General features: G+C 40.5%; 1 protein-coding gene across 1 annotated transcript in view; it reads right to left on the bottom strand.

The window, feature by feature from the left end:
* LOC103654673 (uncharacterized) overlaps positions 1-15,226 on the bottom strand; it is a 118,262-nt gene extending 103,036 nt beyond the window's left edge. The window contains exons 1-14 of the mRNA XM_020552861.2: positions 14,903-15,226; positions 13,852-13,933; positions 12,111-12,214; positions 11,606-11,701; positions 11,442-11,489; positions 9,908-9,961; positions 8,960-9,063; positions 8,760-8,877; positions 8,043-8,144; positions 7,780-7,968; positions 7,530-7,687; positions 1,929-2,087; positions 1,751-1,843; positions 71-422 (exon numbers count right to left, since the gene is read on the bottom strand). Coding sequence (XP_020408450.1) covers positions 71-422; positions 1,751-1,843; positions 1,929-2,087; positions 7,530-7,687; positions 7,780-7,968; positions 8,043-8,144; positions 8,760-8,877; positions 8,960-9,063; positions 9,908-9,961; positions 11,442-11,489; positions 11,606-11,701; positions 12,111-12,214; positions 13,852-13,933; positions 14,903-14,917 — 1,674 coding nt within the window. The 5' untranslated portion in view covers positions 14,918-15,226. The remainder of the gene's footprint in view (positions 1-70; positions 423-1,750; positions 1,844-1,928; positions 2,088-7,529; positions 7,688-7,779; positions 7,969-8,042; positions 8,145-8,759; positions 8,878-8,959; positions 9,064-9,907; positions 9,962-11,441; positions 11,490-11,605; positions 11,702-12,110; positions 12,215-13,851; positions 13,934-14,902) is intronic.
* Positions 15,227-19,627: the final 4,401 nt, after the last annotated feature.

Here is a 19,627-nt window from a genome sequence, read left to right as displayed (position 1 = left end):
TTTCAGATCAAACCAGATTGACATACAACTTCAAATCCATAAATTAATAAATTCATTCATATTCACTAACCTGAGCAAGAGAACCTTCTGGAGATGATAGACCACAATATTTCAATGTCACATCACAACATGTGCTCTTCGGATACAACTTAGTGACAACCTGAAGCTGATGAAATCTACCACATAAAACCTCAGTTCCATCAATATTGATGATCCTTGCACCAGCCTGGCCAATGGATACATCCATCATAAATTGAATCACATTTGGGGAAACCTTCTCAAGGGGAAAAGACATATCTTCATCTGGTTGGTAACTCAACAGCTTATTAATAGCCTGCCACTCTTCTTTAGTCAGTTGTTCCTCTTCATCTAACTGTGATTCTGGGTGTGTAGCTTCCTCAGAAGGTAAACCAGTCGTGTTCCTTCAACCGAAGAGAAGAAAGGGACTTGAGCTAGGATAGAAAGAAGCATAATTGGAACTGAAAAGTTCATTCATCTAATAAAAGTAAATTCAATTTGAAACATGTATTTATCCCCCAATCAACAAACTTTTGGCTTGTGAAATTATCATCCAACCAATTAACAAATGCAATATTGATTGTGTACAGTTTTGCAGGTATACAGCCATCCAATGCCATTCCTACCAAGGGTTTCTATTTGCCAGTATAATTTCACAGTTTTTTTTCGAAAACGCAGAAGAGCTACGTATCATTATATTAAGAAGGAAAGGTGAGGATAAAAACCTCATACAATGCCACACGAACCCACACACACTAAAGGATAGCTAGAAATACAACGATAGTATGAACAGCTATACTCATGACCATGGAAACCCAAAACAGCCTCAAGAACAGGGTGAAGACACCCCTAAGCATTGCAATAAAGCTGTACAACGATTCAAATGCGAACCAGCAAAGGAAAACCGAGCACACTGCTATAATCAGTATACCGATAAGCTGATTCCACTCAATTATCCTAGTATTATAGACAGTATATCTAATTTTCAAAGTACTTGACACTAATCATATGTACCTACATAAGGTTAGTAACTGCCAAAGTACTAGAAAAGAAATGAGTAGAACTCTTGAGCAAAACAAATATTTTAGGAACATGTATGTTTCAGAGTATGCTTTTGAAAACCCAGACACAAGGAATCATCAACACAAGGATTACTAATCCAGCACCACAGTATTCTGGTGCCAGGAAGCCCCAAGAACAGCTGGGTTTGCAAAATTAAGTGAATATTTATGTATCGTTAGTGTTACCATATGCAACTAATGAAAAAATCAGGGTACGAATCTCTACAAACAAGGATCATAAGGTAGGTTAAAATGATCAAATCAATTCAACATGTGAAAAGGTTGTGGCCTTAGGTCCTTGGTGGGGCTGGGGGTTGTTTGGTACCCCTCTGTGCTGTTTTGCAGTTTGTGCAGCTTGTTTTTTTTTCTTCTTCTTTTTCTGTCTAGGCCTTTTTATTGGCAACTTGTTCTGGGTCTATTTTAGACCTTTTTCTCCTTTTCTTAATATATAAGATGCGCAGTTCTCCTGCGCGTTCGATAAAAAAATTCAACATGTGAAAGAGATTGAGAAGAGCAACTAGCACAGAAAGAATTCTAAACTCATCCCATAAATAAGATACATACAGAGATGAAAAGGTCTAGTTTTTAATAATATCCAGTATCTAGAAATAAGAAACAAGAAGCACTTCATAAAAAAATTAGCACCATTTGTGATCAGTAGGTTTACAAACCATGCAAAAGGCCACCATCTTTTCTTTGAGGCCCCTTTTCTATATAGTGTCCCCTTTGATTTCACTGTTTCAACCTTAGCATGACCCAGCAACCTGGAAGTATGGATAATGCAATAAAAGATGAAGAGCAACCCAGATGAAGACAAAAACAACCCTAGGACACATTGCAGTAACACACCTCCAAAGTATTATGACCTTCATGTCTAGAATTTTCTCTATCTCTCGAATTTCAGAAATGTCAACTTTTGCTGCTTGTTGCAAAAGGGTGGCATACAATTGAACATAACGGCGTCGAAGCTGGCAGAGGCGTCTAGTTCTCTCCCATGAAAACCAATAGCTGAAAACGAAATGGCAAATAAACATCACTAGCAAGCATTTGAAATGATAAAAAAAACTAAGAAATATATAAATAGTAAACATCAAAGCATAGTTTGAGTAACTAGTTGCATAATATTCAAGATATATCGATCCAATCACTTTGGTGACCGACTACCAAATGCCCACCTTTTCAGACCATTTTTGTGAGAATCACTTTGGTGAAAACTGTAACACCCCGTCCACACACGGACAGGCGGTACTTACTCCTGGCAGCCCTCTAGAATCAATAGGCCATTCCCACAGACCAACACGAGTCTTTTGTGCGCACTTTGTCCTAACTCAGGTGCACCCGAGAAAACTCCTCGGTCGGTCACCCATCCCAAAATTGCTCTAAGCCAAGCACGCGTAACCCAGAGGTTCTTTTGAGATAGGCTTCCGAAAAAGAAGATGCACCTTGTTGGAATGAGTATACTATTAATTCTATTAAGCCTTGGGCTAGGATATCACCATCCACCGGGGTCAGGATATCACAAAAACCGTCCAAAATCAGCGTGAACATAGAATGGATCGAGTCATCGTGATAGTAGGAATTTGTCACTTTCTATATTCTAAACCCTATGGACCCCTTCATCTTCCTCCACATGTAATCTCCACGATAATCAGATTCTCCCCACAACTAGATTCTCAGAGAAGCTCGTCAGAAAAAAAACTGAAACAAACAGGCCCATGACCAACCTTACACGACCTTATGACCAAAACCTCCTTGCATGACCAAAGCTAGCACTAAAAGATGTCTAAAAACAACCCTTATGCAACCAACATGACACAGAGAAACAAATGACTACAGCCAGCCACAAACCATGCCCGGATCCAGACCCCAACAAATGTGGCATTACAGCTACGACCATTGGCTACCAACAAAGGCGGTACACGTAGATGCTTTCAGATCCCAAACATTTACCATGTGAAACTCAACCATTGACTACTGCCATTGTTCTAGGGCTGGGGCAACACAGATTCTAGGAAGATGACTTCAACATTATTACGTCGCCTCCTATTCTCATATGTAGTGGCATAACAATCAAGTGAAGCACAACTCAAGAGGAGGCCAAGGCGGGCACAATACTGCTCAGTTAGTGAACGAAGAACACTGAACAACCAAAATATCAGAACAATTACCGTCTGAAGAGGTCCTCTTCTCAATCTCTGAATTCTAAACAGAGGAGTGGTCGCCTACTCGCCTGTTCAGCCGCTGAACAGACAACAGAAGAGGACGGGAGCGCGCTGGAGGGGGGACTCTGCAGACTAGAGCCGCCACGAGATGGAGGGAGCGTAGCTGCTGCTCGAGTAGAGGGCCACCAAAGCACAACAGGGCAGCAGGAGAGGAGAGCGGCAACGATGGGTAAGGGGCCGCGACTCTAGAGAAGGGGTGGCTGAGCTGGGGAAGAGCGCACGCGCAACAGTGCGTACCGTATTGGTACAAGCAAGGGCATAGGGCAAAACAGCATTTGTGTTGTGTACAGATGGTGGGCCAACCCACATAATAGAGGTCGGATTAGTGGCCCAAAACATGCATAACTAGTCGACCATAACCCCTAGTCGGACGACTAATCGCGATTAGTCGGCGACTAGGACGACTAATCGCTATCTAGTCGCTCTAGTCGAGTCGGAGACCCTAATCGAGCTCGGACTAGAGATAAGGCCAACTAATCATGACTAATCGCGATTAGTCGGACGAATTTAAAACCTTGGTAAAAACTAAGAACCAGCAATGATGTCAACCAAACCCTGTGATAGAGCATCCTTACACACCACCATTTTCATGGACGTGAAATGGAAATTCCACCTCATGTAAACAACCAGGTGCCTCATGGACAAACAGAGGTGAAGGCACAGTAGCAGCATACAAATGAACCAAAGATAAGAATCAAAGTGATAGGGGTGGCTCTGGAAGGAGCACCTTTTGACAATGGCCCCTCAACCAGGCACCTATTTGGAGGCTCTCAAGGGATTAAGGCTGCTTGCAGTGCCAAGCTTTGTGGTGTTTTTGCTCAGAGGAAATAGCGAGAAGCCGAGAAGCATTCTTGCAGTTCACAGCAAGTTATCGATAGAAAAGCAGCGCAAACCACTGTTTTAAAGGTGTCGCCTAGGCGTGCAGGCAATGGTCCAAAGCCTAGGCGCCTTGCTCGCCTAGGCATCCAGGCGGCAGTCCAACGCCTTGCCTCGCCATACTGTTTTAAAAACCATGGTGCAAACATTGACCAATCAGATCCGAAGGCACTGGGCATGAACCTTGATACTGAGATTTTGGTGGCAACAGAGAACTCGATGTCGGATTTGTGATGACAGAGGAGACACTTGCTGATGTGATGACCAACGAGGAATGGCTGACTCTGAGTGTGATAGCAAATGCACAGAAATTAGAACTAGATCATGATAACATCTTCCTCAAGGATTATGATGCATGGATATACATCAAGGAGGGGGGTGTCACGTATCGACACGATACAGATATGTCGTCGATACGCCACCGATACATATCCTTCAAGTATACGTTTTTTGCTCAATTTCTACAATATTCAGTATGTGGGCAGATACATACCGCGCCTACTGGATACAGCCCAGCGCAGCAACACCTGAGCATGCCCCTTTTCTCCCAATACTCAGACCCCGACCCCACAAGCCCACATTGTGTGTCGCCTCCTACCACCGCACGACCACACTGCACGCTGCCTCCCTTGTCATGCTGTCAATCCGCCGCATCAGGGAGCTGACAGTCCACCATGGTCACAGCCAGCACCCAATGCACAGGAGAGAGGAATGAGTCAGAGAGGACGATTCAACAACTTTGTTGGTGATTCATCTTGAACCTAGCGACCTCCCGTGAGTTCATCCCCTTCCGGCCTTTCCCATTCTCTATCTACTATATTTCTGCAGTTCTTGTTGCTCGCTTTTCTTTGTTCCCCACTTCCCCTTCCTGGTTATTGTTGTTCATGCTTTGCTTGTATGCAGTAGATGGCATCTCCAAATGTGCGACTAACATCTCTCTTGATGAGCCTGAATTGCAAGGTACCTTTTGGTTTAGATGATCCATGGCTTGATGTTGTGGATGAGAACAAAATAAATAAGGAAGACGAAACTTGATGCAAGCCTCAATTGAAAACCTTAGTGCCTTCTGTGATCTAAGGTCTTAAAAGACGCTCGGGTTTCGGCTCTCCTCCGCGCTTCACGGGCCTCCAGCCATCACACGTTTGACGCGTGTATGGGCCACGGACCCGAACTTTTTATCAATTCCCGCTGAGTCCGTCCCCTCCAAACATCATCTCTCTCTCGTCACGCACCTAGCTGGCTGGCTGGCCCATCCACCTCCTTTTGTGCGCTCCGCCGCCTCGTCTTCTCCCCCTCCCCTCGGCAACCGCCTCACTACAGCCCTTCCTCAACGACATCCGCTCTGAGGACGCCGGCGCCACCGTCTCCTCTGGCTCGCTTGCCGCGCTCCATGAGGTCGTGTCCCTCCCGGGCCCCACGCCCCCGGATGCCGCGCTCGGCTACGAGGTCATCGATGTCGTCGCCAGCTACCGCTTCGAGGCTAGGGCTATGCCCGCCGCCGAGGAGGATGTGCTCATGAGGACACTGCAGGCGCTCCTCGCTTGCCTCCGTGTGCCCGCTCTCGGGGACCGGCGTGTCGTAGCAGCAGCAGCAGGAGAAGGGAAGAAATGAGAGATCTAGAAGAGGAGTGTGGTGGACAGGGAGAAAAAATAAGGCGAGCAGAGAGCCGTTCACATGGAGGCGACGATGGATCTGATGCGGCGGCCGGCGGATGCCACCATGGAGAGTGGAGACGGCGCTCAACGCACTGCTCTCCCTCCTCCCCGACCTCTCCCTCGACCTCCTCTCCCAGCTCAATCTCCTGCTCTAGGTATCCATCCTTCGTCGTCCCAATTCGGGCCTTCTACGTCCTTTGGTTCGGATAGGGATTAGACTGTGCAGCATATTTGCTCTCTTCGTCTTGAATGGCTCGCGGGGTAGAATGCTTCGCTGGGCGTGGGTTTGTTAGCCACGCCATTTAGGGTTGTGTTCGTCGAGAAATGTGTGTTTCTTGGCACCTGTACTGCGTATAGGTTTGTCTGGATCTAGGTCACATGTCAGGTAGAATCGCGCTGGTCCAACCCACTTTTACAGGTTCCAATGGCATTGAATACGAACTATGATGTCCACCAAATGAATGCTTCCATATCGTGTGCAGTTAGATTCTTCAATTCTGTGTGCTTACACAAGGCTAAACGATTTATTGGTTTTCAGGTTTGCATGGATAAGGAGAGCCTAATGGAATACATTTTATGCGAATATAATTGTGACACTTACTCCTACTTGTCTGAAATTCATGATTTCCTCCATTACATTTACAGTTTATTCATATTCTCCACTAGCATTGGAAGGTTGGGGGCATTAGTTAGATTGGATTATCTTTATTTTGTAGCTCATGTTGCAAATAGAGTCTCATTGCAGTGCCTGGTCTGAATGAATAAACATGACCCCACACAGATGTTAACTTTTAAAGGCAGAGAACCTCACAGGAAAAAAGAGAGAGCTGATGATAAATGATATGTGGCCTAGGAGGTAAAGAATGATACCCAGATAAGATATGATGAAACAACAGATAGAAAAGTAATAAAGATCTGGCCGATCTTTGGAACCCGATATGGCGATGTTCCACTTACAGTCTAAGTGTTACATGGTTTCGGTTAGTAATTTGGTGTAGAGTAGAACATTTGCTTCCTAATCATTTTGTGTATGGTTTGCTTTTTAATCCTAGCTGAACTGAAATATGCTGCTTCAAAGTGTTGCCATACTTGCAAATTAATTTTTATTTTACCCTTTAATTTATGATTAACCTTTTGTGTACTACATATGGGTGTTTCTGTTGATGTTGCATCTAAGGCTGATGAGGGTGGTTCTATTGATGCCGCATCTAAGCCTAATGAGGATGGTTCTGTCGATGCCACACTAAGCCTATGTAGTTCAGTCTATTCAAAGTGCTCACAATGCTTCTGGATAGCGTGGTGCATGTTAGCTCTTAATTGTTTCTATTAGCATTTTATTGCAGATTTGGCAGGGACGATGCTTAGCTTCATTTGTATTCGTTGAACCCCTGCTATTTATTGAATCAGTTCAGAAGATCCTAAAGATAGATGGCATAGATAGGAACTTTATTATACCTAAGTATGATGAGGTATACACGCTTTTTGCTTTCTTCCTCTCTAGACTAAACTGTTTTGTTGAAGATTCAATCATCCTCTAATTAATTTGAATATAGCATGTATAGTTGCTTATTTATGTTTTTCCCAACTTGGATAGGGCGCCCGAAGGGGCGCCGCCTGATCTAGTTTCCTAAATCTGAGACTGCTCTATTTGAAAATTTGAGACGGAAAAACAAGAGAATTAATAAGATAAGTATTACCATAGTTTCCTTTGTCGCAGACCAGCCAGCACAGCATAACGCCACCAAGCACGACGATCCTCCTTTACAGGCACAACAGGCCGTAAATGAGACACATCAACACGTGTTCTAAACCTCGAAAATGCTTCCAACAGTTTAATGCCATCATAATACTGTGCCTGGCATATGTAATTGCAAAGAGAAGTAAGCAAGGCACTGCAAGCATGAACACAATAACTGAACATACTAAAGAAGCAGAGCAATGGGGTACCTCAGTTACAGTTAAAGAAACATCACTGAGGACAAGTGAGGCTTTCTCCAATGGGGTATCTGGATCCCCTCTTTCATTCTTCCCAAGTCGTTTATATTTAAGGGTTCCATTTATAGGCGAGACCAAGTAGTTCCGATTTACTGCCCAGATGGAACTTTGAGAGCCATCTTCAATGCCATCTTGAAATATCTGTTACAGATCATCCAAGAATAAGTAGCAAACAGGTACAAAAGCAAAGGTACTGTGACTGACATGATAACAACCTCACTCCATTCGGTACGATTTAGAGCTTCCCAATTTTTATTAAGCTTCCAAGGATTACTGTCTGAGTCATGGTAGATGCCCAGCCTATGCAGTTCAACAGACTAAACAATGACAACAACAATGAAAAATAGTCAACATAACAGAATAATCATCTGGATTATAACAATAATAAAACAAAAGCAGATCATCAAAGAGGAATGTTACTATTGATAATCAAAATTACTCAATGTTTGATACAGTATGTAAAAAGAATCAAAGAAAAATAATAGTACCACTTGCTAGCCTCAAGTATTGCAGTAACAAACCACCCAAGAAAAAAAGGCAAATGGATCAGAAGCATACATAAAAGCAAATGATAGTGAAAACCAACTAGATTTTGTTCCAACGTTCACCAGAGTGATAAATAATTTGAATAACAGTATACAAGGATGTATAGAAGAATTTCAGTCATCATAGAGACCAACCCACACTTCTTATAATGTCACATGTCATTATGTTCAGTATAAAACGTAGGGAGTAGATACTATAAAATATACCAATGTCAAGCAGATAAGATGCTGATTACTAGTTCCATAACTACTACTACCACTATGCTATGTAGCTAGGGTTCAGGCATGGAATTCAATGTCAAATCCCATCAATACGACAATGCCCAAAAATAAGTAATGCTTCTGACATCAAAGGTTAATAGTCACAAAACATGAATATGTTCTAACCTTTCGTAGCTTATCTAGGGCTACACCTGCATCAAATGTTTCATTACCATCCTCATCCACTGTAACGGCTGCAAGTTTTGATAACGTGAAACCAGACGCAAATGGGTGCCCAGAATTGCTAGGAAAAAAATCAAGAAAATGTTATAGAATGAACAGAGGAAAAGAGAATTTAAAACAGATATGCAAGTGCTCTAACAAACCTGACAGAATCTTCATATCTTATGTGTACATTACTGATGGTGACTTTAAGATTACCAATAATTGTAGATATTAAATTGTATAACCATGAATTTCCACCTGGTGCCTAAAACATGCCGGGAATAATAGGAACAGATTATATAGGTAAACACAGTTGATAGGGAAGAGATTAAGAGAATCTATGATAAGCTAATATACCCAGTTGAGATTTAAAATTCACAATTTACCAACACTAATGTTGTGTGGTTAGAAATGAAACTATACTTTAGTATGGAGGTTTACCACCATCACTTTCTAATTAGAAACAATTATGAAGCCCAGCACTTTACAAACAATTACATGTCCCATCAATGATCAATATGCTTCAAGAGAATCCAAGCCTTCATAGCCATATAAATTTACAAATGGCTATTGGTGTCAAATGTTTATCTATTCATGCTGATGTATCTCTCTGCTTAAGGAGCTACAGGCTCCAGCATAGTCGCTCATCAACTATCTAAAATTCATAAGAGAATGTTCTTTGATAAGTTCCCTTTATGTTATATAGGAACTCATTGATTGAATATGGCACACTAAGAAAATTAGGACAAGTGGGGGGGCTCACATGCTGTCCAGATCAAAAAAGAAAGTTAAGACAAAAACTGCCTTCAATCCAATGTAAGTCATTTTAGGATTTTCTTAAGTCACAAATCCATAACTTTGGCCAAATTTATAGAAAAAAAAGCAAGAACATCAACAAAATTAAATTAGTTTAATTAAATCCACCATGAAATATGTCTTGATGCCGCATTTATTTAATTTTATAGTTAATATATTTTTTTGCATGAACTTGGCCAGAGTTAGATAAATTTGACTAAGGACAAAACTAAAACGACTTATAGATGTAACAAAGGGAGTAACAAAGAAGTGCAAAAACACAAAGCAATGAGAATAGGATAAGAACACCATACAGGCCCTCCTCTTGAGTTCCTATTTGTTGCTTCAAGAGTAGCTGCCTCCGCAGCCTGCAGAACAAAGAAAAGAGGCCTTAAAGTTGTGTGCATACAATTTGTCAGAAAAAAGACAGATATTCTGACAACAGGTCAACCAGAACTGAGAAAAAGCTAAAAAATAACAGCAGACAGAAGTGCAGCTGCCCCCACCACTTCACGCCATTAAACCGTAACTCAACAGAACACTACAGAACTGCTGGGAAAAAGAATCACTGCATCACTGATTATATCCAGCTTCCAGCACGTCATAACAAAAAGAGAAAGGTAGTTCAATGGCAGTCATAAAAGTGGACCTGAAGTTAGTTTGGTGGCAAACTGGGAATCAACGAGTTCAGATGGAACAGAAGATAAGTCGAAGCAAATGGAGTAGATAGAACGATCAAGTACATGGTATTAGATCACATAGTGCCAAGGTATCCCTCAAAAAAAAGGTTATTTTATTAAGAGTATCTCAACCCTATGCTAACTCAAAGCAATCTTAATAGAATGCACACTGCTAAAAGGGAATACCACAGAATATGGAAATTTTCAGTACAGATGCCTATTTACACATAAAACAACTCAGAGTAATACAAGCCCAAATGTGAAGTCATTTTGAATAGATTTGTTCACGTCATAATAGTATCAAAATATTGACTCATGGCTGTCAAAGAAGAGAACAAGTGTAGAGACTAGAGAGATAGGGAAAACACCTCACACACGAGATAGAGTGTGACATTTCATATATATAGCCGGATAGGCATGAAGTACAGGTAGCCGGATAGGCTTGGACGAGCATATACAACTATACATAGTCTAATACCCGCCCGCAGTCCTGATAGACTTCAGAGGAAAGGACTACCGCATCCGGTGGTTTGTCCATTATGTGATCAAGAGCAGGAAACTATCTTGCACCTTTTGTGCTCGTGCAGTTTTGCTAGAGCTAGACAATTTTGGCATATTATATTTTCAGCTTTGAGGATGGGCCATCTTACGCCTACTAGAGAGGCGGGCTCTTTTGTGGATTGGTGGGACAAGGTGCAAAGGAGAGTTCCCAAACAAATCAGAAAAGGTATTCATAGTCTCATTATCCTGGGGGCCTGGTGTTTATGGCTACATGGCAATAAGGCGGTATTTGATGGTGTCAACCCTTCCTTGAGCATCATTCAGAGGCTTTTCTTGGATGAGGTGGAGTGCTGGTGTATGGCTGGTGCGAAGCAGCTCGAGAGTCTTGGCCTTCTGGCTGCATTTGCTAGGGTCAGGGCTATTCCTAGTGCATGATGCTGTACTGCTTTTCATTTTGTTTTTGTTTTTTTTTTTGCCTGTTATGGCATTGTACTTTGGTCCACTTTGGACCTTTCTCTCTTTCAATATAATGATGTGCAGTTCTCCTGCGCGTTCGAGAAAAAAAATACCCGCCCGCAGTCACAGGGGGAGTCGTGCGGACACCAAGACTGGTCCTAAAGTCATTGAACAAATGTACAAGCAATGGTAAGATAGCAGGAAAGCAAACCTCAATCTGCTGAAGCTTGGCTTCAAAAAGTTTTTGTCTATCTTCTTCCTGAAATTGAAAAGAACGGTGAGATACAAAAATATAATCAGAAACCAGAAGAAATAGTGTCATTCATAGAAACATTGTTCCCACTTCGATCTAAAATACTATTAATAAATAAATACCTTGAGAGTCTGTCCATCAGGAGCAGGATGAGCAAGAACAAATAGACGATCAATGAGGACAATAACTGGTTCTTTACCAAGGCACTTCCATGGGACCTATCAGAGCATCAAATATTAGCATTTCAAATCCACAAACAAAACTAGACAACAAAGGCCAACAGGCAACAAGAAGTGCTGAACTGCTCACAATGGGATAAAATAAGATAAATGGTGACTGCTGGCGGCGGTATGCGTATTAGAGGAATGCATATTTAAGTGATTCTTATCCAGATGGATCTTGTGCATACATGTAACGAATAATATGATAGTAGTATTCCTCATGATAATATATTGCCATGCTGAAAGAAGTAAACTACCCTTTCAAAATACAACTCACTCAGAAACAAGCTACATGATAACAGCTTTAGTAAGCAACTGTTTACACAATGTTAGATATTGTGATGTAAGAATGCAACCACAAAACTGAAAACAGAAACAATCATATATGGTGCAATAAGAAATGTACCTTTAATGTTATGGTGCCAACAAACCCAGCTTTCACTGTCACTGGAAACCCGAGAGAATTCAGGGCTTCAGCCTTAAGTTTTAAGTCTTTTAGAACAACGTCACCTTAACAGAAGAAAATGAAAGCCAGGTAATATTTTTTGAAGCTGAAGGCCAGGTAATTTAGTACACAAATTACAAAATGTAAAATCTACATGAGCAGTACTGTTACTGCTGAAACTTTCAAGTGGTAAATATTAGGCTAAATTTGATATACGATATCGTTCAATGTTAGTGTTCGCTTATGAACATTACTCAATGTTGTCTTTGCTAGAGGACGCTCTTCAACCATAGCAATTGACTCTTCGACACTTTGACTGCTAAAATGATAATTTTAAGAAGTGGATGAGAGTGAGAAAATATAGTTGACCGTTATGTGCATGACTATTATACCACAACCCTTTTTTTTCTCGAACGCGCAAGCAACCCTTAATTGTTATTATCTAAAAAGATTCATAACTTTTGAATGAAGTCGAATAAAGATGGAATTATATATCAAAAATGCTAGAGCTCAATGAGATGTACAACTTCTTAGTTGACAAGTTTTTATTTGAAATTATTTATAATGCAAAAAATCTTTTAAAATTTTCAGATTTTGGAAATCAAAATTTAGAATTTTCAAACAGCCTTAGATGTGGTCCATACAAAAGTGGTAGTATAATTTTGCAGTTCATAAATTTTTTACCTTAAGTCATTTGGAATTCTAAATATACATTTTTGTTTTCTTAAATTGATTCTAAATCTTCGTTTTCTTTTCTTAGATTTCAAAATTTAGAATTTTTAAACAGCTTCAGATGTTGACACGATCTATACTATTCTATGGCTAAACTGAAGCCATTTAAAATTTCTAAAAATTGAATTTCCAAATCTAAGAAAACAAAACAAATATTTAGGACTCTAAATGAAATGATTACAGATAAAAAAATTATCGACTACGAAGTTATACATCATTGATAACTGCAACTTTTGCATAGACCATATCATCATCCATGGTCGTTTCAAAATTCTAAATTTTGAATTTTGAAATCAAGGATTTAAAAATAATTTTTGGCACTCTAAATAATTTCAAATCAAAAAACTTTAAAGCTACAAAGTTGTAAATCTTACTAAGCTCTACAATTACTGTTAGAGGGAAAACATTTTGGTGATTTCTCAAAATTACGGTTAAAAAAGCAAGATGGAGATAGAACACCATTGGGTATTTCATCTCTAGAAACAGGATCCATGAGCATACATGCAAGAGTGACAGAGACACTGCATGGCCAAATCAGGCCTGAGAATCCAGTAATCCATTATTTTTTTTTCGAAAGCGCAGGAGAGCAGTAATCCATTATATGACTCAACTTAGAGCCAAGCAAGGGATGTACATGAGTAAAATGTGGGAGGCAATCCTCGAGTTCCTGAATAAGACTGTTTCTCTGTATGCACGTAATCGGCAAGCTTTATAACACCTATCCCACATTCCCACTTCATACAACAAAGAAGTTACAACTTGTTCACTTCATCTAACTTCAGGGTAGTATCAAATAAACAATACAATAAAGTTGAGATTTGATATTTTTTTGTCTAAATAAGGAAAGAGTGTGCTTGGTCAAACAACAGCAGAATAGAAAGCATATATAACAACATGAAATAATTGGAATCGGATTGCAGGAGATGAAGGTTAAGCAATAGAAAAGAACATTATTATGAAAGAAATATACCTTTCCATACACTTATTCTGAGAGCTTCAACAGAAAGCCCTTCAACATATTCACCCAAATATTTGCGTAGCAGATACAGCACCTGTAGAAAAAAGTTACAACTATGTCATGGCTCAGAACTTAACACAAATGATGAATGATGAAAGAGTCAAAAAAAGGAAAACAAAAAATAGAAATTCGATATGAAATTATAGATAGCGAAAGAGTGCATAACATGATTCACCATTTAAGTGGTACGTGTCTATTGCCATGAATGAGCAAAGTTGCTGTAAAACCTCATGAATTACTCACGACTCCACTATTTACCAGCATGATTGTTTCTTACATAATGACGCAAAAGAAAAGACACAATGAAATCCCAAGCAGTGCAGTAGGATGGCACAAAACATAGCTCTCACCATAATAGTGTGGATGCTCAAAACTGCATTCACTGGTGAGAATAAGATGCAATCACGAAAGAAGAATATCCAAATTTAAAGGGCAACAAGTGCATATTGTCGGGAGGTAACAGGGGCTAGGAGATTTCAATTTAAAAAGAAAGAAATGCCGCAGCTATGAACTTTCACATTGCTGCCAGATCACCATATGCAACCATCACAGACAATGTGTCATGAGCTACTTAAATGATCGTAGGCCAAATGAAATAAGGCATTTTGCTCAACCAAAGTAAACAGATTCCTCAATAGTTGGAATTCAGTCGAACTATAAAATTGTGAACAAACGTATACATAAGCACCAAAAGTCCACAACTTGCCCGTTTAGAGGCTCCTCCATAAATCAACATGCAATTCTTCCTCAAGGGAAGATCATAACGCAAACGACCAAGGGTCAATCATCAACGCACCGAATTCTAACCCTCCAAACTATCCCCAAATACGAACATGATCTGCACAGAGATTTGGTAACCCGGACAGAACAACGCCACGACTAAACCAACACATCGGTCCACTAGGCAATCACGCGGCCTTCCTCCATATCGCGCATCAAAAATGGTCACGATCAAAGGTGCTGAAGGAATGGGAAAACATGGAGGAAGGGTAAGAGATCATACGTGGCCCTCGAACATGGCGGATGTCGTGGGGATGGGCCCGTCAATGGGGTGGCAGTGCTCGACGCGCCCTAGGACGACGGCAGCGGCTGCGCAGTCGCGAATCCACTCCCTCCTTGCGCGCGGCGAATCTCCGTCATAGGCCTCCTGTGCCAAGAGGGAGTTAGGGTTTCCGCGGGGGTGGGAGCGGAGAGGCCGGGGCGGAGGTGGCGGAGGGGGCGAGGAAGACGACGAGGAGGTGGTCGAGAGGAGGGGAGGGGAGCACGGGACGGGATGTCGGGATGGGCCAGCACGAGGTGGTTTCCGGCGGTGTTGGCACTTGGCACTTGTGCGGTGTGGTTCTTTTTGGCTCGTTTCGGGTGGGGTCGCTGCGAGTACTCCGTACGTGCGCCACGCTACGGACGCACGCGTCCGGTCAACAGGCGGCAGGCGCCAGGCGGGGAGCTGTGCAAGAGAAGGCAAGGGCAAGTGGACAGGGTCTTAGGGGCATATTCGCGTGAAAATTCAGGAAAAAACTTATTTTACAAATAAAAAAATTGTAAAATAAGTTTTTTCTGAAATCACTAGCACGAGTTTGGAACGTCTCCTACTTCCCTCTTTCGGCTATTCAGCTTTCAGCCACGCGTTCCAGCATAGTGTCTCCTCCTTATCTCGATCGTGTTTATTCTTTTCATTAAAATTGTGTTTAAGTGAAGATTTGATTTGAATCTTGGTTATTAATTCTATATTCATATCGACCTAACCAACAGAACATATGTTGGTGGTAAGCATTTATCAAAGGTCCTCAAAACCAATTAATTTTAACCACTTTATGATTTGTTTTAGGAGCAACCAATTCATGTCTATCGAAGTCAGGTTAAAAGAAGAATAGAAGAAGCTTTGATTTAAACGTGCAGACGAAGCATGTTGTCGAGCTCGAAGCGAATGGCAAGAAAACGAATAAATGACTTGTCGACGTGTGCGCCACTCTTTCGGTAGAAAAGGACAATAATGGCCTTAATAGATTCTATAGTTGTTTATATAAGTTTAGAGGTCAGGGTTATAACTTCGTATAAAGTTGTACGTCAGAATATCCCTATAAATAGATGTACAATGCTCATATAAAGTGGCGTGCCGGAGAGATTCAGAGAACTCGCTTGTGCCACTTCGAACTACATAGCATTCGAAGCTTTAGAATATTTGGGCACTTCGTCATTTTTTGTACTCTTCGAAGGTACTCTTGTAATTATTTGTTTGTAATCAAGTAAAAGACAAATAATGAAGCAAACTTTTCGTGTAATGATGTAAAAATTCAGTCTATCATTATAAACTTATAAATTATCGTAACCTTCTCACTTTAATCTATTCTCTCTTTATTAAAGGAGAGAGTACCATGTTATTCTAATTGTGTTGCCTTATCTCGGTTCTTTTCATAAATTAAAATAGTTGGCCAACAACATGTCACACCCATTTCTGGTGGTAGAGCCGGATGCATAGCATATGTGTGCCAGGATCTATTTTCACACATATGTTGATGTCACAAGTGTAATATATCAAAAGAACAATGCATAAGAACGTAAATAAAGATTATATTAACATATTACACTTCGAGCAGACATAATGTCTTAACTTTTATTCATCAAAGTACAGCAAAACATGGACATCCATCCACAGGAAGATGACCGGGGGTATCACTAGACTGGCATCCATGGAGCTCAGCATCATAACATCATCTGCAAACTTCTGATCAAAATTAAGCAAGGGTGAGCTCACTTATGGTCGGGGCTCAGCAAGTGGGGGGAAATGCAAGGTAACAAGGTAAGGCTAAAGTTTACTGTGATTGGCATTTTAGTTGGTCAACATTTTATTATCAACACCTGATTACTAGGTATAAGTATATACCAAACCCATATTAAGCATATGAAATATTCATCAGCATATATGTTATCAACATAAATAATCACCAGCATCAGCTCAGAACCACTTGAACCAAAAAGGACCATAATTTATTTTCATCTTCAAGTTCAATTATCATGTGAGGGTCCAGGTTGTTCATAACCGTGAGCACGGCTGATATATCGGTTTTACACTCTGCAGAGGTGGCGCATCTTTACCCATGAGTCATGATTCCCTTCTAGTCCGGGTTAGCTAGACCTGTATTCAATTCCGAGGTGAATGGCTAGGGTCTCACTACGAGGCTTTTCCCTAGAGTCCTCATTATGCAAATGCTAGAAATGGTCAAACTGCATAAAGCACACCTAACGTAACCAACTTATAGACCAGTCTGAAGGGTAAAGCTTTGGGAACTATGTCTGTATCCAATCTATCTGAGCCGAAACTATAAGCGCTTGGCAGATGCCCCTATTCCGGTCGACCACGACCAGCGCCCAACATAAGGCTTCCCTAGTTATTTAGCCAAGGGCGTCCCATACCACCCTCATGGTAGCACTGTTTTTTCCGGGTGGTCACTCCATGTTCCAATTAAATCATATGATCTTGTTTAATCATCGGATTAACAACAATAATGTAAACTTACCATTTGGAACATTAATATCATAAACAGGAGTGATTGCATAAAGTTAAGTTGTAGCAATAGCATAGCTACGAAGGTAAAGTATAATACCCAAGTTTGATAAAGGAATACAGTAGAAAAGGTTATGTGTATCCGAATAGGTAACCCATCAAATTATGCATATATATATATACAAGAATAAACTTTATTAAATGTATTGTTTGGATCAAATAGAGTATGCAGAGGTAGAAGTCCACTTGCCTTGCTTATTGAAAACTTGAGGTTCTTCCACGGATAGGAATAGATCTTGATTCTTAACTACTAGATCAACCACCGAATATCACACAAACAAACAAGAAGAAGCAAACACCACTCAATAACATATAACATTCACCATACGCAAAGCTAGAAGAAAGCTTAATGAAAAGAGCATTCGTTTTTTAAAAAATCGCAAGTAATGGTTATACTAAGAAGGTATTCTTTTCAAAAATGTGTGATCTATACTTTATAAAACAAGGCATGAGCTTAAAAATATCTTGATTGAAATATACAAATATTAGGTTCGCCGATTTAATATTTTATAAAACGTCATATGTGATATGTCTAAGATTAAGGGTTTATAAGATGATAAACTACATTATAACAATATTAAACCTTTTTAACCTTTTAGAAAAGATATATGTTATATATCTAAGGTTAATGGGCTACGAAACACGTTATTAATTTTTGAAGCATTGTGGAACATAATCTAAATCATTGTTAACATTTACTTATTATAAACTAAGATATAAGTCTAAATAGGTTTTATGTGAAAATATCATTATTATTAAACACCTATTTTATGAAAAGCTAGGTTATAGGCCTTAAGTGGATTTTTATATAAAAGATAATGAACGAATAACCTTCTTTTATTTTTATTAGAAGGTACATGGTCTATATTCTTTATTAAGAAAGCTATATACAAAATAATATGTAAACTAACATTTTAATTATAAAAAGAACATGAACGCTAATTTAGTTATTTTATCCTTTAGGAAAAACTAAGTGATATATATATATATATAAATAATATGGACTAATTTGATGGATAATACTAATCATGTCTAGAAAACTAATTGATATCTCTACTACTTATTAAGGTTGCAATAGTAGTCTGCCATTCCGTGTTCTGCCACCATTCCTGTTCTGCCATTCCCGTTCTGCCACCATTCCCATTCCTTGTTCTGCGTTTCTCATTCCCATGTTCTGTCATTTCCATGTTCTATCATCATTCTATGTTCTCTCATTCTCATTCTTTGTTTTGTCATTCTCATTCCCCCCTCCCCGCAAAGCACATTCCCATTCTCATTCCCCCATACAGCCCACATCTAGCTAAAATTAAAAAAACATATATGTCCTCAAGGGGATTTGAACCCGTGACCTCTCAAGCAAAGGCCAAGAGTAGCTACGGCTACATCATATGTGTGTTTATGTCTGCATCTATGACAGGAAAAACATCTACTACATCTCTCACCAGGCTCACTTGCTACCCTTGCACAATGCGTAGTAGTAGATAAGTATCACCGAGATTCTTGAATTATATTTTTGGATGGAGGTAATATTATTTAAAGAAGAGCTTTACATGCAATTTCTTTTGTTTGAATAATGTTTTATACTTAAATTCCCTTTTTACACGTGTGACATTTTTTCTTCGTAATATTTTTTGCATGGATCAGACTTGTGAGTCATTTTCATAAACCAACGCCAAGCATGAATCTATGTTTCTTACTTGAAACCCCGAACAAACACCATGAGCAGGAGGCACTCGCGTTGGCATCGCTCATCGATGACGAGAAGAAGCTTGGCGACTGTTAGTTCGACCTCTAGAAGCAGTCCTACGTGGTCACATGCGCCGCTATGTACGACAAGCTCCCGCGAAGCCGCCGCTTGGACGCGGTCCGGAGCAGCTGCACCGCGTTGTCCATCGTTAAGCAGGGGGGCCTCATGGTTGTCGCCAACGTCAACGACTCTCGGGTTGTTCTGGACACCGCATCCGACGACGACGCCATCACGTCGTCCAGCTCATCGTCCACCTGAAGCCCAACCTGCCACGTAAGTCGCTACCGACCGGACATGAATTCTTGTGTGCTGGGACGATGGACGTTACTGACGTTGTGTGAGTGTCCTCGAACATGATGTATGTAGTGGAGTAGCGCATCTGGTGGTGCAACGGCCAGGGGTACTACCTCGCTGATGAG

The sequence above is a fragment of the Zea mays genome, chromosome 4 (genome assembly GCF_902167145.1).
Source record: "Zea mays cultivar B73 chromosome 4, Zm-B73-REFERENCE-NAM-5.0, whole genome shotgun sequence".
In the NCBI taxonomy this organism is placed as follows: Eukaryota; Viridiplantae; Streptophyta; class Magnoliopsida; order Poales; family Poaceae; genus Zea; species Zea mays.
The sequence above is the reverse complement of the archived record's forward strand: the minus strand, read 5'-3'. Positions and strand labels throughout refer to the sequence as shown.